The 19,063-nt window shown below is 47.0% G+C and overlaps 1 protein-coding gene across 1 annotated transcript; it reads right to left on the reverse strand.

The window, feature by feature from the left end:
• Positions 1-6,949: 6,949 nt before the first annotated feature.
• TTC34 (tetratricopeptide repeat domain 34) lies at positions 6,950-19,025 on the reverse strand. The gene is given in 7 exon segments (XM_057384522.1): positions 6,950-7,468; positions 12,394-12,608; positions 13,081-13,348; positions 13,774-13,940; positions 15,342-15,534; positions 17,133-17,358; positions 17,425-19,025. Coding segments are annotated over 7 exon segments (3,189 nt in total).
• Between the last annotated feature and the right edge of the window lie 38 nt (positions 19,026-19,063).

A 19,063-nucleotide genomic window follows, 5' to 3' on the forward strand; every position in this document is an offset into this window, starting at 1 on the left:
ACTGGGGACAGGGACTGGGGACAGGATTGGGGACAGGGACTGGGGACAGGAACTGGGGACAGGGACTGGGGACAGGGACTGGGGACAAGGACTGGGGACAACGTGCAGCTCTCCACAACGATATAAAATGTACAATGTCATCATCAAAGCGCCGTGCAGCCGGAACTAAGAGGTACTGACAAGCATCTGAAAGAGAGAATTATCCCYGTTTTACAGATGAAAGGGAGTCACACAGAGAATCAAAGTCAAGATGAGATTAATAGACATTGATGCCAGAGGAGCTATTATGTCTTGTGTGGCATCTGGCAGAACAGARCTGAGAATTTCACACAGATTGCTCCATTAAATCCTTAATCTCTGTTTGGGTTTAGGGAAAGACCTCCAGAGTTGACACAAAAACACTGCACCATCTTCAAATCAGTTGCTTGTGGGGCACTTTGGAAGTTCACATCCTACCCCAGGAGGAGTTTATTTTATTTCCTGCTGCCTCAGCTCATTTTGTTTGAAAAATATTTTTAAGAGCCCCTCATATCACCTGAAATCTCCTTTGCATTTTTGCTCCCTCGAGATAACTGTTGAGTTGATATTCTCCAGGTTGGAGACACGGGGCAAAAGGATGTTGGATTGGGAAAAGTTTAATCTCAATAAAAGAATTGTTCTTTTTTTTCAATCAATCATTGGAACAGCCTCCCCAGGGACATGAGAAGGTCCCCATCAGTGGAATTTTACAAGATTTGCCAGGGTGCTGGATAATCTCATGTAGGATCCCTTTCCTATGGGATGTTGGGATGACCTTTGGATGTCCCTTCCAACCTGGGCTGTTCTGTGAATCAATGAAAAAGTTTTGTGGACAGGAATTGGTTCAATTGTGCGCTTAAAAGTTGTGTTGATTCAGGTCTTGGGGACCAAACCCAGCACCAGTTAAGAGTCAATTTTCCCAGTTTGCCTGCTGAGAAGCGATTTGGATCTTCCCAAATGACACGGCCTATTCTGAACTGTCACTTCCGTGGCATTTCCCTCTCTATCTCTGCTTGAAGTGTGATTATACTGCAGTTCATCAGTCAGGTTTATTAGGAGACTTAATTGGATTGCATTAGCTGGCATTTAAGCCATCCAAAGCAGTCGAGAATGCAATCAATTAAAACATCCAAACACGTTAATGGTGTGGCACAGGGCACTTGATGGAGATGGCTAATTACCTGTTTGCTTCAGGATGCGGATCAAGAGTGGACAAATGGAGCAGGAGAAGAAAAGAAACAACATTTTGAAAACTCTGTTGGTAAGGCTGTGAAAATGAGCACGTGGCAAGGTAGAATTGTTCCTATTGTCAAAATTACGGTGAAAGAACAACCCCTGCACCGTGACAGGCGCTCTGAGGTGTTCCCAATCATTTCAGATTGCAATGGGACTGCCAGAGCGCAGATGGAGCACTGGAATGTCTCACAATGGCACAGCCGAGCTTTCTAAGCAATCAAGAAGCTCTGTGAGATGGGCATTTCAAGCGGGGAAGGGCTAATYCCTGTCAGTTTTCCATTTCATCCACTACTGATCCGGATCTGCCACTGGGGCTCTGTTGTGGCTCTGGCTCCCTCGCTCTGGAGGTGTTTTTGGTGTCTGCAGCACCGACCTGGAGATAAAAGTACAGCTGAGGGGTGTAACAAATGCAAACCAGGATGGAACAGAATCATTAACGTCCTCCTGTGCTTCTTGTTCCCTCCCACAACCCCCCCTCCCTGTCTTTACAGCTAAATTTTCTCATTTACTGATGCAGTTCAGGAACGAGATGTGCAAACTGATTATCAGACACTGCTCTTAATTTCCTTTACAGTCCAGGAGGGAATTCTTGTTCTGTTTATTATCTGCAGCTCCTGAATTTTTGGAATTGCGTAGGGGACACATAAACACACAAATGATGGGGTTGGGTGGTGACACACCTGAAGMCTCAGCTGCTGTGGCACAGAACAAGCCCCCAGTGGCTCTCAGGGACACAAGGGAGATTTGCCAATCTCTCCAGGAGGTTTTGGCCATGCAGATAAACTCTGGAAGGGTTTAAGTTAATTAATTTAAGTTAATTAATTGAAAATTACCTGGCTGCACATGTCTTAGAGGTGCAGGTTCCTGTGGTGAGGTGTGGGACCCAGAGGGTTGGTGGCACCAGGCTGTGATTTCAGGGAGGRTCAGGACTGGCTGGGGGCAGCTGACCAGGACAGAAACTGTTTTCTCACTTTCTCCCTTTTCTCAAGTGCTGGTTCATTAGAGAGGAATTAAAACCAGCATCACTGTGATCATGGGTGTTTTCCACTCTCTGCTGACACCTTTGGGACTKGYTCATGTTCTCCRATCTTCCATTTGGGGTGGAAATTTKTTCCCCACCTGTCCCCAAACATCCCCAACTGCTGAGAGCTGCAAACAACAATATCAGCTGCGTTTGTCTTCTGCCCTCCAAGCACTTCTGGGAGCAAATAAACCACTGCTCCTGTGCTCAGGTGTCAGACTGCACTCACCTGTGGACAGGTGCAGCCTCTGCAGCATTGACAGAACAAATGGATACGGAAAAGTCATTACTGAAACCCACAGCAGGAGCAGGAAGGGATCTCCTGAATCCCACACCTTTGGAATGCTGCACCTCCTAAATATGAAATATCTCTCTGAAGGTGCCACTGGGTACTGGCTGAGTGAGCCAGCAGATCCCAGCACAGAGCAGCGTGGCTGAAATCCAACTGAAACAGCCAAGGCTCCRAAGGCAGGCTCCAGTGCCAGTGATAATTTCATGTAACACATTAAATTCCCRGTGACAGCGACTCCTCGGAGCCCTGGCAAATTGGAAAGTGCTGGATGCAGCAGCAGCAGCACGATGATAACCCAGTTAATCTTCTGCAGGGACATGATGGTGAAAGAAATGGCTTTTGGATGAGCTGTCATTAGAGTGAAACATCTGCCCTGCAGGCCAAGGGGAATGTCCTCACTCGGGCACAAGGAAGCTCATTAAATTCCTGGGTTTTTGTGGCTCTGCTCCAGACCACACTTCCACCAGGATGGAAAGCTGGGAAGCACAATGACTTGGGCTGAAAGGCAGGAAGATGAATTCCCTGGAGATGTGTCAGCTTCAAGAACAGYTGRAGARGTTGGTTTATGTGTTTAGATTCCCTTTAGTACCTGGCAGCGCACAGCAAAGTGAAATARGAAAAATTAATGGGAGTGATGKGGTTTTAAAGGAAATTAAACCTTCTGAGATCGCAAAAGCTCAAAGTTTAGCCCTGCCTGAACTCTGAGGAAAAGCTTCCAGTGGAATATTTAATTCCAAACACTTTGCCATCATTTCTAAGCTGCTCCTTGCCTGCTGGACTGCAGAGCCCGGGGTCAGMAAACCTCCCTTGTCCAACTCTATTTGTGATGCAAATACTCTCACATCTGATTTTCCTTGTATGCACTTAGAAGGAATGTTGAATTCTTCAGAGAGGCCAGCCTGGCAGGGCACTGTTTGTGCAGGAACATTCTCAAACCCGATTTCACAGTTTGCTTTCACTCTTCATTACCTGGTGATGATGTGCAACACGCTTGTTAAGGCTGCAGAATAAAGGGACAAAATTAATGGAGAGAGCAAAGAAACAGTTGGTAATGTCTGTATAGAGCTCAGAGATGAATAAATCACAGATATTTAAGCTGTAATTAATTAATGACTGCAGCTTCAAACTGGATTACAAACAGGGATCCAGTTTCACCTTTTATTAGGCCGCATTTTCTTCTTGATTACATTGGTGTTGATTAATATAAATCTATCTGAATTCCTCACAGTCGTGTGACATTTACAGCAGAATTCCTTGAGGCAATGTCCTACATCACATCATACAAAGAGCAATAAATTCCTTTTCTGAATATTCAGCCATGGGCTGCTTGCACAGAGGGAGGAAAAGGTCTCAAAGCAGCAGCAAACAGCTCCACAAACCCTCTGAATCACAGCTTAATGTTAAAGAAATGCACAGAAATGACCACTGCAGGTTTTTTCAATCTGAAAGAAGTAGAACCAATTTTATTTTTTTAATGGTTTTTATCCAATCACAGAATCATGGAATGGTTTGGRTTGGGAGGGACCTTAAAGCTGCCCATGGCAGGGACACCTTCCACTGTCCCAGGTTCTTCCAAGGCCTTTCCTAGAAATTGGYTGGAAGAGTAAAAACAAAACAGAGAAATAAAGAACACATCAGAAGCTTGGGCACAGGCAAAGGACTTTAGTGGGCACAGGCAGAGAACAGGGAAAATTAAAAAAACCCAATAAAAATGCTGATGAGAAGCAGCAGTTCCTCAAGGCCACGAGGAATAGGCACAAACCTGAAAAGGAATTTTTTCTCAGGATAACTCTGTGCCTSTGGTCCTTATTTTTAAAGAAAAATTTCTTTAGGAGCAATAAATGCATTCTATCCCAGAGAATGCATTGCTTAACAGTAAGAACAGGCCAAAAATTGCTTCCAAATTGCCTAAGGAGCAGACCAGACCAATGGAGAAATATTCCCTTGAGAGACAGGACAAGTAAATTGTGTTCCCAATACTTTCCTGACAATTGGGTGGTCTGAGAAAAAGCAGAATATCCTTTTTTACATAATAGAAAGACTGAAAAAAAAAAATTCCAAAGCCCTGAACAACCACTTCTCAAAAATTTCTCGAGACACAGAGAAGTTCCCGTCTGTTGATTACTACTTGAAGGAAAAAAATGAGCAAAATTATTTCTTTCAGCTTGCAAATTGAGCTAAGAGTTGTTTAAGGATATAATTTCATGCTTGGAAAGAAACGATATCACAGCCTCTCAACGCCCATTAGGGGGAAAAATACTCATCAGCGTCACTAGGATTAAAACCAAAGTAACTTCTTGAATTTGAAGGGCAAGAAGCCCAGATTTACCTGTGCTYTYAGRGTAGGAWAAAGGAGCATGCAGAGAGCAGGAAWGGTGGAAGGTTCCAGGTGGTGCCATTGCTGTGGGGTGATCCCAWGGCTGCTGAAGGGAGTTCCACTCTGGAATGTTGCCTTTGAGACAACAAAACAACCAAAAAGAAAATGCTCCCTCTTCCCTTTCATCCTGATCAAAGCAGCAGAGSAGTCTCAGCATTGCTTTAATCTTTGTTTTCAGCAGCACTTTCTGTTTTCCTCTGTGGTTGTATTATCACCTCCAAAAACATTGGGACAACTCCCTTGGAGCAGCCAAAACAAAGAGAGGAGCTGCTGCTCTGGGCCCCACCTCGGCTCCTTTCTGCTTCTGGACTGAGCTGAGGGCTCCCCTGTGTAAGAGACYGTACTGAAGATCCGTGACTGTCTCACAATTATCGACTGAACACCCCAAAAACCCGAGGGGAAGAAAAGGGGGGGGGGACGGACGACTCTTTTCTTGAAGGGGTCCGAGCCGAATGAAGGTGGAGTGACTGTTTTCAGCTTCCAGGACAGCGAGTCCTCCCCATGCATCACTGGCTTCTGTTTAAAGAACATTCCCTACCGATTCTTTCCATGCCCCACGAATCTCCATCAGGTTACCATGCCCGACTTGCTGCCACCTGCTTTGGGGAGGGGGGAAGTCCGAGCCAGTTCCACGTGGCCAGTCCTTGCTTTGCAACACCCCCCTGGCTTGCAGCCACTCGCTTTGAAAAAGACTATAAAAAGTCTCCCCCGAGAAGAYCACTTCGGAGATCTCTCCCAACGGACTCTGACGACCCCTGTGGAACTTTGGAAGACCTCGTCAAGCCCTGTTGGTAGCTATATAACCCATTCTCTCTCTCTCTTTCTCTCTCTTTCTCTCTCTCTCACTCTCTTCTATCGCAAAATACCCAAATAAATTGTTCCTGATTATTTGAAGCATATATATTTTCCCCTYGTTTTCTTTTGCACTCTGAGATTCCAATAACGAACCTCACCACGACCCTCGCTTGAGTTAAGCGGATCGTGACACCCTGGTGCAGGTGAATCCCCAGGGAGGTGTCCAGAGTCCACCTGAAAGCAGAAAAACAGAGCCAGAGCAGCAGGAAAAGCCTGGCTGARCATTCCAGAGCTCATTCCGTGCTGCCCAGGGATGAGAGGAGGGAATGGTGCAGCTCTGGGAGGAATTGGGGCTTTAGTGCTGCCTCCAGCCTCCTGCTCACACTGAGCACTTCTGGATGAGCTCCAGCACTGGGTTGAACACCAGGAGAGTGAGGGATGGAATTTGGCAGCTCTGGCAGGCTCCCCTATGGAGAGATGATCCCCGTTATCTGCTCAGGCAAACAGAAACGGGATCTGGGAGCCCGAGGTGTGTCCTGGATATCAGCTCAGGAGCCSCTAAGGTGGATTTTTGACCCTGTTGAGCCTCATCCTTCACTTTCTCTGTTATTTTACTCTTCCCTGGGGCAGTCAAACAGTTCCCTTGGCATTTGTGCTGCCCGACTCCCCGATATCTGTGCTGATCCTCCCATCCTGGAAGGGGTGGAACACAAATGGCCCTTCACAAACCCCTTACAGGGCTTGCTTTTGACTGRTCCTTTTGACTTGGCCATAAAAACAAGGCCATGATTGACCAGTACATGTTAAACTCATCAAACACCAGCAAGGAAATACCTGATTATTATTCATGAGCTGCAAGCGATTTGAATGTTTTCCTTCAGTAGGACTGGAATCCSTGTGTTAGAATTAGTTCAGTTCAGCCAGAAAAAGAGACTTTTCTCACTAGGAGATTACATAATTCACAGTAATTTAAGGAATCCTGAATCCTGCAATTTGCTTCTTTCCTCATAGCTCTCCTGGTCAGTTTTTTGCTTTGCTATCTGAACCTTTCTCCCCCTAATTCAGCTGTCCCATGTTCAGTATCACGTCTGTTGAATATTTATCATGAGCTTCTCATCCTTCTTCTCTTTCTCATCTCTCCCTCATTATTGCTGCCTCCCAAACAAACCAGAAAGCGATCAGACAGCAGGAAAATCCCCCCAAAAAGAAATCAATGTATGCTGCAGCTCGATGCCTCCCGCTTCAGCCTCGCCTTCAGCTTCTGCAGCTCAACACTTTTATCAATTTTCAACCCRTAGTCCGTGATTTTCCAGGCCTCTTCGTAACGCTGCTTTTCCAAGTTCCTTTGTGCCACTTTGTGAAAGGTTTGGGTTAAAGTTTCCCTGCCAGGGCAGTTGCTGATGGTGTCCAAGGCCAGGGGCTCATCCAGCTCCAGAGCCTCCATGTAATGCTGCACCGCCGCCTCCTCCTCCTCCAGAACCAGCAGCAGAAATCCCTGCGAGCAATGATCCCCAGCCTGTGTTTTGGGGCTGTTACAGCCGTGCCCCTGGATCACTTTTTCCATGTCTTTGAGAGCTTTCCCGTATTTTTTTAGGTGCATCAGGCAGGCGGCTCTGCGGCGMAGGTACCTGGGGTTGTCCCTGCTGGCCAGCACGGCCAGGGTGTGGTAGCCCAGAGCTTTCTCGTAGTGATGGCTTTTGATCAGCACCTTCCCCTCCTGGGCTGCTGCCTGGGGGGACAGAGGTAATCAATGTTAGTCAAAAAAGGGGAAAAAATAGAAAAAAAATAGAAAAAATTAGAAAAAAATAGAAAAAAATAGAAAAAATAGAAAAAAATAGAAAAAAATAGAAAAAAATAGAAAAAATATCTAGTCTGGATTGGGCATAGACACAGACACAAAGAAATCGCTTTGTTAAAGGTTGAAATTGCATTTAGTTGGAGAAATAATAATAGGGGCTTTTTTTCGTATATAGATAAGATTTGAAGCTCTTGGATCACTGGGCACTCGCTGTTATCTCAGGAGCTTCTGAACTCCTCTCCTTTGTTTCTGCATGATTGCCAGAATTTCTTCTGAGTTCGTTTACATTCCTTGAGAATGATGAATAAAAAACTGCCCGGACTGACCTCCCCAGGTGCTGCCCCACAAATGCAAGGCTGAAAAAATGAAGTTTTTTGTCTCCACTGGAGCTTACTCAAGCTGTAGGAAAAAAAGGCCAACTGATGGTTTGGCTAATTGCTCATCTCAAGTGCAATTTGAACTCTCTGCCCTCATCTGAAGGGAAAAACAACAAGAAGAAAATAGAGAAGGCAGAAAGAGCCATAATTTCTAGGTTCATGGAGGTCAATAAAGAAAACTCCATTAGAACTATTTGCCTCAAATGGATTTCTCATTATTTCCCTTCATTGGTAATAAATAAAGCTTTTAACRTGCTGCAGCAGCAGAGTGAATATTCAAGTTATAAACAAGGCTGCCATCAGCAGCTTCCAAAAGGCTGAGCCAAACAAGCTCAGGCTTTGAGCAAAGGAGAAATGTTTTCATCCTCCTCATTTCTTGGGGTAATTCCTGCTTTTGGATGCAAAAATTCAGTTAGCCCAGCCCCTGTCTYGGTAGCCACACTTGACAGCCAGCTCAGCTCCTTCAGTCTCTTTTGTGCCCCTTTTATTTTGGCTGAGTGAGATTAGAATTGATTGCTGTCTGAAAGGGCTGAGGAGAACAGGTTCTGCAGGGTTTGGGATCAATATTGCAGAGCAAGTCCCAGCACCTCATCTGAGAGCAGTGGCATGAAATAATTTAGCYTCTCCAAATGGTTTATGAGGAATTCTGCTGCAGTCATTTTGTTATAATCCATACAATAAGCATTTTTTTTGCTATTTTGCTTGACACAGTCATGTTTATTAAAGAATCTCTCAGCTTCCACACTCAGAAATAGCAATAGGACCTCTCCCCAAACAGTGAAAATCCCTGATTTTAACAATTCTGGCCATAAATTTTCAGACAGCCTGTCCAAACCCATCTGAGATGTCTGTGTATACACTGAAGAAGCAGCACATTTACTTTGAAATGTTTTTAAGATAATTCCATACTGCAAGCATTCCCTCAGTGGCAGGAATTTAACGAGGGATCAAGGTGGAATTGCAGCTGTGTGAGGAGCATCCTGGCAAGAGAAGGTGTTTTTATTTCCCCCTAGAAATTCCAAAGTTCTGGATCACATTGTTCCAAGGAACGCAGCGCAGTTCCTCAAAACACCTCATGTTTGTGTGGTTAAATTGCCATTTTCAGCCTCTAAGGTGCATTTCTTGTCTCAGAGGCAGAAGAAAACAAAATTGTTGTTGTGCTGAATGATTAATCTGGTSCTGAAGGTTTCAGGGTTTGGGGCATTTGGGGTTATTGCACCATAGGCAATATTGAATTTATTCACTAAACCACTGCTTGGGCTTCTTCACATTTCCCTGAGAGTCCCCAAATCAGGCCATGAGATTCTGCATTTCCTGCTACACTTGGAGCAAAAATCCCATCTGAAAAGAAAGGATTMATTTTCCATCCTTAGTGATGGACTAAGGTTGGGCAGCTGGATTTTGGAGCCTCTTTTGGCTCTCTCAGTTTTAAGGGACCTGAGCTGGGACATTTTTGGGGTGTAACAGAGAAGGATTAATTAGCAATTGCCACATTATCTCCTCACAAAGAGAAAAATGAAAACTAAATTTATGGAAAGAAGAGATAGGAAGCCAGAAGGACATGGCACAGCTGAGTTCAGCTGCTCCCTRCAAGAAGCATTTTTGTCATCATCCTCACTGCAGGTGACCTGGAAGGGCAGGAAAAGCTTTGGGGTCCATTTCAGTGGAAATCAAGTCAAATTTGTCATCAAACGTTTGATTTTGGCTTCCAGATTGAAATAATTCTGGTGACACATGGAAAGGGTCATGAGTGAATTCCTGGATTCCTGGATTAGGTCTCTGTGTCCCTTTCCTCTATCTGTCCACCTCACTGATAAAAGACTGAAAATACACAAATTTTTGAGTCACTTATGGTTCCAGTCCCTGGTGACCAATCTTATGATGTGACCAAGGTTTAATTCCTTAGAAAAAAAACGAGTGTGGAGTTTAATGGCCATGGAATTATGGCCAAGGGTTTGTCCCTGAGCAATAAATCCCAGCAGATGGACAGATAAACTCTGAGCTTTGGGAGAGAGTTCGATGTTTTCAGAAGAMTTTGGAGCAAGCCTTTCCTTCCCCACCTGCATGTGCCATGAAGGGAACGTGGAATGGCAACTTCACCCAATTCTGGCCCAGACCATGGATTTTTGGACCCATTTTTTGTAGGATTCTGGATATCCAGAGAAGCTGCAGCCCTGAGGATCTGGGAATCAGTCGAGCATTTCCCCCCTGACCTCGGAAGCCCAAGGGTTGAAGCTGCACTAGCAGCAGGCAACCTCCCTTCCTCTGACCTTTCACAGCTTAATAAATCTTTCAGATTTCTATTCCCAKGTGGCTCTCCCAGTTGTTTACAAATTTCTCAGCATGGGACCCCTTTGACTATAAATAATAGGAGCATATTATTGCTTTGTTTTTCATGAAAAAAAAAAAGAAGAGTACATCAAGGAGCTCTCTCCTTTCCCCACCCTTTCCTATTCAGCTTATGGAGAGCTAAAAATAGACCTGGGTCCAGGATAATGATGACACGTTTTTCAAATGCCTGCAATTCCAAATACTCCAAAAAACAATGTGGMAGAAATGCTTTTGTGCTGGGGTGCTGAGGCTGAGGGCTGGGTKTGAGCTCTGAGCTCTCCTTTTCCTACCTAAAATGCAGGAAACAGAGCAAATTCCCTCTCCCAGGGTAGGAACCACGGCAGAGTTAGGCCATCGTTGGGAATTTTAGCACTGATTCTGTCTGTAAGCTTTTTTAACTTTGCTGCAATGGAGATTTTCCTTTCACAAACTCGAATAAMCTCGCAGGSAAAAGGAAGTGCTGCTGGGAAATCYTTTGAGACACTGGTCAGGTGRATGAACCAATTCCTTCCCCACCCCAGAGAGCACACACTCATCCCCTRGTCACAAAATTCATCTGAAACCCCCCAGGTGCTTGAGTTCAAACATTTACACAGTTGAACAAAAGCACAGGATGAAAGAGGGCAATGTTTGCTTTTTGAACTTCTTTTAAAACTGGTATTGAGCTCCAGTTGGTCACACCTCTTGTCTCAAGCAGAGGAATTTCTCATGTTAAAAGAGCCACAGTGAGGGCTTTTATTTCACTCACAGCTGCCAAAAAGAGACAGAAATAAGTTCCTCTCCCATTTCAAAGGCTTCACTCACCTGTGACACCAGAGGGTTCTGACACATCAGTGCAGTAACAGCAGTACAAAAGTTTGTTTTTTTGTTTCTTCTCATTTTTCTTTTCTTATTGACAGCAAAGAACATCCCTCCTGTGCTGCCTCAGGAAACAGCATGGATGGACCGGGCTGTGAGACTTCCCCACAGAAGGAGTGATGTGGCAGCARGGAAAATTCAGCTGGAAAATGTGTCTTCATTTACAGACACCCCCTCAGGGCCTCCCCAACCACAGTCTCAATTGCACCTTTATCAACTTTCCAAAGTGGAAGATTGCAAATTGCCTCTGAAATCTTCCAACTCTTCCCTCTAAGACTGAACTTTTCACATTATTTAGAAGAGAGGGACTCTTTTCCCTSTAATGGGGCACGTCTGGGGACTGGTAAATTAATACTTGTTTACTTATATCCTCCTGCTGTTCTGTTCAAACCCATTCCAAGCGCTCCTCTCGCTGCATTAAGGATATCAGCATGTTGTTTGTTTTAGAACCTGGCAGAGAGCACAACAATACAGCTTCTCACCAGGGTGCACACCAGCAACAAATTGAATGAAAGGAAGCAAACTGATCCTCAGAGCGCAGAGCTTCTGGGTAATCAGAATTGCAGATGCTTGACTGAGCGTTAAAACTCTTGGCCATCAATCTGACCTTCTCCTGTCTTATTACTGGAGGTGCTTGCTGGGTGTACTTTGGGGGAGAAAGTTGAAAAAATGGAGAATAATAAATATTTGGGGGGGGGCAGAGCTATGTGTTGTTGTGTCAGGTGGTTTTAGCTAAGAAAACTAACCCCAAAGCCTTTCATTTTATAAAAATGTGCTTATATTTAAAATTCTAAATATTACAAAAAAGAGCAAAAAAAATGGAAGCATTAATGTCATTGAATTGAAATTTTMAGCTGAATTTTACAAAGAAAATTAATAAAATATGAATCCCCCTTCCCYAGGATCCATCCATGAGCACCATGTATCCCCCAGAATACAAGACCATCTGTGATCTTGTTGAATTCCTGCCTCCTGCCCCTCCTGGTCCCTGAATTTCAGTGTGGGGACCACCAGGCCTTGGGCCAGGGAGACCAGCAAGGGATCCCCACAAGTGCTCAGATGTGGCAATGATGGATTATTAGAGATTGAGGCAAAATCACTGCAGTGGAAGAAATTTAGCTCCAACTCCCTGCCCTGGCTGGAGGAAAAGCCAATTTGTGCCCTATCCATCTGATAAAGTTCTTTCCACACACTTCTCAAGACAGGGAAAAATCCCTGCAAGCCCAGTTTGGCTTCCCAAATCTCCCCCCACTGAATCCACTGGTGTGGGATCACAAAAAAGGCCTGTACCTGAGCGAGGTGCTGCAGTTGCTTGGTGTCTACAAAGCTGAGGAGAAAAGCCAAGTCCTGTTCATCTCTCCTGGCCAGGGCGCTGAGCGGGGCAGCTGCTCCTGCCACGTTCCTGCCCTGSAGCTGCAGCACTGCCAGACGAGCCCTGGCTGAGGCCTCAGCAGGACAGTGGCCAAARGCTTCCTGCAGGTGCCTCAGGGCCTCTTGGTGCTTTCCTGTTGGGGAACAGCAGCACAAACTCCATTACCCGTTCCACGGGGAGAAAGGCACCAAGGAAAGTCAGCAAGGTAAGGTTAAGGCAGCCAGCCCTTGTCTAAAGGTGTTAATTATTTCATGCCTTTTCCTAAAACATTCTCAGACTTCTCTTGAGAAGCACCATCCAGGAAAATCCAGTACCATCCAGGAAAATCCAGCACCATCCAGGGAAATCCAGCACCTTCCAGGAATACCCATCACCATCCAGAAAAATCCAGCACCATCCAGAAAAATCCAGCACCATCCAGGAATATCCAGCACCATCTAGGAATATCCAACACCATCCAGGAATATCCAGCACCATCCAACACCATCCATTCAGAAACATTCAGCACTATCCAATACAACACTCATCATTCACCATTCACTTCCTGCCCATTTTCTGCTCTCTCACCAAGCTGGGAGAAGTCCTGCAGAAGGACTGGGACTCACCATTTGCCATCAGAACGTCGGTGTAGAAGATGTGATGTTGAGCAGCCTTGCAGATTTTCATCAGTGCTTTTGCCATGGTGAGGAGGTCCCCGAGGGTTTCTTCTCTTGGGAGGTCTTTGGTGGCCACGAGCTCGGTGAGAGTGGCCCTGCCATGCTGGAGGAGCCACCCAGTGACCAACCCTCGGGCTTCAGGCTTCAAGCACAGGATTGCTGGGATCACTGCCCCTGCCTCCACCTTCAGTGCTGAGGTCAGATCTTGCACTGCCTCCTGTGGAGAAAAATGCCAAGAAAAGAAATGGAAGCAATAATTGAGTATTGATCATTTATTCTTTTGGCTGTTTTCTGCTGTCTGCTGAACCATGGAAAAGCTTTGCCCTTCCCTGTCCTTGTGCTGCATCTCTTCCATTTGCAAAGCTGCTAGGGGATCAGAAAGGCAGGTTTGAATGAGTATTTCCAAAGTGTTTTAAACTCTTTGGATTATCAGASAAAATCAAGGTTTAGTCTTCCTCTCTCTGGAGTTGGGAAAGCAAATCAGTAACATCAGGTGGGCTGTTTATACACCCAGAGCCTTTCACTGCCCAAATTCTGTGAGAAATTCCTGATTCCAGTGATTCCTTGATAAATTCTGTGATATCTTACACTCTTATTGTTTAATACCCCCAGAAAAATCAGCAAACCCCACACAGTCAGTACCTTCTGCTGCTTCAGAGCGAGATGAACGAACCCCCGGCCRCTCAGAGCTTGCACATTCCTGGGATCTTCCTTCAGGACAGCATTAAAATCAAAAATTGCAGTTTTCATCTGCCCCAGGCGCCCGTAGCATCGGGCCCTGGTGAGAAGGCAATCCTCAGCATAACCACCTGGAAGACAGGGATGAGCCATGGTTACTGCAAGGATACCCACAGGAAGCTGTAAAAAGCCTCCCCTTGGCCTGAGGACACCTCAGGATGAAGTACAAAGAGAGTTTGCCTAAGTGGAAGTTTCCTTTATTTTTATTGCAAGTGGAATTCCTACCACAWGTTTTCAGGCACGGGTTGAAAGGAAAAAAGAATCTGTGTCAGGATGGAGTGGGAGCAGCACAAATGAGAGGAGAAACTCTAGGAGGGAGATCTGTGAATATGTGAGAGGGGAGGCACGAAGCCATTCGGCTGTTTTGATAAAGTGGAGTCAGAATCATGGAATAGTTTGGGTTGGAAGGGACCTTAAAGAGTCCACAGCCCCCTGCCATGGGCAGGGAAGGCACCCATTGTTTTGGATAAATGACTTATCCAGATGGGGCTGATGAATTCCCTGCCAGAATTAATATGCATTGTGATTTGTGATACTGAGCTGATTTTTTTTTTCTGCTTTCACACAAGTGCTGCCCAAACAAACACAGAAAGCTGACAGTGAAAATCCTGGTTCCTCCACTCCCTGGGCTGCAGAGCATTTCTCTCCTTGCCATCCACATATCCCTTCCTTCCAAGGCAATTTTGATAAGGATCTTAATATGGCCAGGGTTGCAATCAATAACTGTGGCATCCAATAGTGGGTGATAAATCATCAGTGCCACTGGAAATATGTTTTCCTAGGGAGGTCAGCAAACGCAGCTGCCTGCAGGGATCAGCCAGCAGACAGGCTCCAAGCAATTCTTTTACAGCAATGAGGCTTTTTTCCCCTCCTGATTTGCTCCAAAACTTCTGTACCAAAGGTTATTATCACTCTGGAGCTTTACCAGTTGGCTCCTCTAAAGACAATATCTATTTCTTAACAAGCATCTGTTCTAGCAGGTGGGGAGCTGATAAGCTGGAATGCATGGGCTGTGAAATGGAACCATCTCCAAGCAATTAACAGGGTTTTTATTCCATCTCCATGAGCCAGTCTCTCTTCTTCTCAGTGCTGCTGTCATAACATTTGCTCAGAGTGAAAGGCAGATTTCCATACAAACATGGTTTTACTTGGAACACGCCTGAAGCATTTCCATGTCAGCCTGGTCTCTCTCCTTAGGAAAAGCTGGGACAGTGAAATGTGAGTGGCTGCAGGCACTCCTTTGCACTGGGTGAGGAAAAGGGCCTGATGTCCCTGCAGAACYGAGCTGAACCCATTTAAAAGAATTAACAATTAATTTAATTATTGTTTAATTACACCTCTTCACAGCCCAGATGAACCTGCTGTTTCAGCCCTCACCAGGGAGCTGACAGAGGAGATCTCAACATCCCATCCCATGAATCTGCCCTGATTTCCCTTAGAAGCACATCCCCACTGGCATCCTGGTGTCCTACCTGCAGCAATGATGGCAAAGGACAGGTGGGCAATGGCCTCTTTGATGGCAGCACYCTCCTGTTTGCCCTTCAGGATGGCCAGGGCTCGCCAGCGGCAGTGGCTCTGCAGCAGCTTCCGATCCTCCTCCTGGAAAATGTCCAGGATTGGCAGGAGGCAGGAGGAATCTCCAATTCTGATCACTCTCTTCAGCAGCTGGAGGATGGAAGAGGGAAAGRCAGCAGAGGAAGGGTTGCATGAGGAGATGGGAGGTTGTGTTYAGCTCTGGTGAGACCATTGTGCCCTTCCCCCGCTTCCCCACTTTTGCTGGGGCTTCAGGCAGCCAAGGACCATGAATTTCCCTGATTTATCTCCTCAGTTGGACCTGGGGTGAACACAGGCTGGAGACAACAGGAGTTCTTATCTTCCCTCACCACCACGGCAGCTGTGGAAATAATTCTGGGCAAATACCTGGCACTGCCTGGTTTGCTTTGGGCAGCATCTGCTCCGCCTTGGAAGTAGAATGTTTTATAAATACAGGATGATTGCCCAAAAAAGAGAATGTTCCTGTGGAACAGAAGGATTTCAGTAACTCCTTTTGACCATAAAATCAAACCCAGTGAATGAATGGAAAATCAGGGAAGTGCTGTGCCTTTTTTTTTTAGTATTGTTATTGGGAATCTGGGAAAAGCATGGATTCACATTCAAAACTACTGTCCTCCTGGAGAAGATTCCTGCCTGACCTTTGGCATCTTTGCCTCAATAAGCACTTTTTTTACTGCCTTTCCAATGAAAATGAAATAAAAGGTGTTTTTTGTGCTCAGTAGGTAGTGGATCTTCAAATCTGAGCCAGAGAAGCCAGGAAAGAACAAAGTGATCCTGATGCACCAGGCACATGCTTCGAACTCATTACTGTCTCTATTTTATTAATAGATATAATTGATTGGCATCTGACAGGCAGGTGGGATAAAAGCATTTTGAAGAGAAAGTTTCATATGTTCCATGCAGAACTTGCAGCAGAAGCTGCAGATGGAAATCCAACTTCCAAGGGCAGAGCTCTAATAAAGCCACACCTTCATTAACAGCCCTCCCAAAGGCAGCAAATTACAGCAAACTTTTATTTTTCATTAGGAGTAGAGAAGCAGTGACAGCAAAACCTCTCTATGGATTAGCAGAATTTATGTGGCATTCTTTAAAAAATACAATAGTTCCCTCTGATGGCAGAGCCTGGGAATTCAGCTTTGTAATCCTGGGAAGGAGAATCAGTTTACTGGAATGTCTTTCARGGTTTCAAGCACAATTTATCAGCACTGGAGAAAGAAAACTGCAGACTGAAATTGGAGTTTCTGTGTTTGTGTCTTTCCTCTTCAGTGCTTTGTTAGGATAATCAAGGAGGTGGCCCTTGTGCCTTCTGTTCTCTAAGGGAACATTCCCAATCCCAWAATGTTGTCCCCAGGGAGAGGATGCTCTGCATGGTTAAAGTACTGAGAAATGCAATTAAAAATCACACGAGGAACGAGCTGGGTTTAACTGGGAGTCCTTTCATGGCCTTTTTGGACACAAATTCCTGTGTTTCTATAACTTTATGGTGTTATCAGCCCTGGATTTACATCTGAAAAGTTCTGCTGGAGGTTCTGCATGTGGGCTCTGAGTTTTGCTGTGTCACAGCTCTTTTCAGGAGCTTCTGACAACAAAGTTTACTTCTAAAGGGGGAATGCACCAAAAAAAATGAGTATTTATCTGTAATTTCACTGTGGTCTGGGACAAGCAGGAGGGAATGACCCTGAGGATGAGGCTTCCCAGGTGCTCCTTACCTGGTTGCCATCGTACACACAGCCTCTCTTCAGCTGCAGCAGAGCCAGCCTGGCCAGCACAGGAGCTCTCTGGGGGTTTCTGGAGAGMGCCAGGGACAGCATCTTGTGGGCTTCTTCCCCACGGCCCATCTGGTACAGGGCATCAGCACACAGGAGCCTGGAATCTTCATCAGAGCTGTCCAGCTCCACCAGGAGAGAAGCCAGCTGGAAAACCCCTGGGGCATCTCTGCAGTGGGAAAAACCCAACAAAATGAAACAAATCAAAATAAAACAAAACAAATCAAAACAAAACACCTTCGAGGTCAGGAATGTGCACAGCCCTGTTTCCTTTTTCTAAAAGGAAACTGCGCTGCCTCCTAGGTACCTCTTCTTCTGGAGCATCATCTGTCCTTCCTCCTGGAGAACCTTCAGCAACAATCCCCTCTGGTTCCACGGCACGTAGGACTTGATGGTGAAGATGGTTTCCTCCAGCTTTAACTGACAAGCTGTGATRTAATCCAGGGCTGTCAGGTAATTGCTGCCACCCGAAATCCGGATCAGCCCGCGCCCACACAGGGCTTTGATGCAGCTGCTGGGATGTGGGGAATCGTGTTCAATGACCTTCTGGAAGTCCTGCAGGGCTCCGTGGTGGTCCTGGGCATGGAGGCAGCAGAAGCCTCGCAGTGCCAGCAGGGTGTTGTGGTAGGTGCTCTGCTCCGCTGCCAGCAGCTGCTCGCAGATGTGCAGGGCGGCTGCAGGGTGTCCCTGCAGGAGGTGACAGTCTGCCAGGCGCACGCTGAGCTCCCGGCGGGACCCTGGGCAGATGTGCAGGAGCAGCTGGATGGTCTGGATGATGGGAGGGAGCAGCTCAGTGCCRTGGCTGCCCCTGAGCTCGGCCCGGGCACGCACGGCCTCCCTGAACGCTGCAAACTTCTCCTCCAGGGCTGCTCTGGCCTGCTCCTCGATCTGCTCAGTGTCACCGGGCGAGAAAAGCTCCTCAAAGCGTTCCCTTGCCCGGCCAGGGTCTGCTGCAAAGGCTGCTGCTAAATCCTGCACCATTTCCTGCGCCTGCCCTCCMAGGGAGAAATACCCAGCCGCCCGTTCCAGGAGCAGAGGCAGAGCTCCCTCACTGCTCAKCTTCCCAGAGGAGCAGCCCTCCAGGGCCGAGGTGCAGATGGCCACAGCCTCCTGAACGTGGCCAGTTCGCCGCAGGTGAGCGGCCCGCGCCCTGCACACCCAGCTGTGCCCCGGGGCCACMGCGGCCAGGAAAGCGTAGCAATTCCCCAGCCACTGCTCCGATTTTCGGCACCCTGGGCTCTCCCCCTGGCACTTGGAGAGGTGATCRGAGAAGGCCTGGATGATCTGGGGCAGGTGCTCCCTCTGCCTGCTGCACACGTGGGCCGCYGCCTCGGCTGGGTGCAGCACGAAGGCTCGGACATAATCCACAACTCCCTCCTCGACCTGTGTYCCTGAGAGCACCCGTGCCAGCGCTCTCAGCAGCAGCAGCTCCATGGAATCCCTGGGATCATCCTCCAGCAGCAGGCTGCACTTGCTCACCACCTCCTCCGAGCAGCCACGCCTCAACAGGGCCTCCAGCTCGTAAACCGAGGCCGCCACGTTGTTGGGGACGAGGGTGGAGAGGAAAATCGCAGCAATTCCCACGCTGAGCGACACCACGGCCAGGTTCCTGCTCTGGATCTCGGGGATCTGCCCCTGGCCTTGGCACCAGGCCTCCARGGTGGCCACCACCTGCTCCTGGAAGCCGTGGCCCATGGAGGCGACTCTCTGCACCGCTGTGGGGGCACAGCAGCTGAAGGCAGCCAGGTAAAAGGCGGTGGCCGCTGGAAATTCCTGCTGGGAGAGGCGTTCGTCCCCTTCCCCGCAGAGCAGGGCCGCCAGCTCCTCGGGTGACATGTCCTGTGCTTGGGCCTTCACCGAGCACCATCACGGGG

Source organism: Malurus melanocephalus, unplaced genomic scaffold (genome assembly GCF_030028575.1).
Source record: "Malurus melanocephalus ecotype Western Australia unplaced genomic scaffold, MMel_1.1 scaffold_714, whole genome shotgun sequence".
NCBI classification, from domain to species: Eukaryota; Metazoa; Chordata; class Aves; order Passeriformes; family Maluridae; genus Malurus; species Malurus melanocephalus.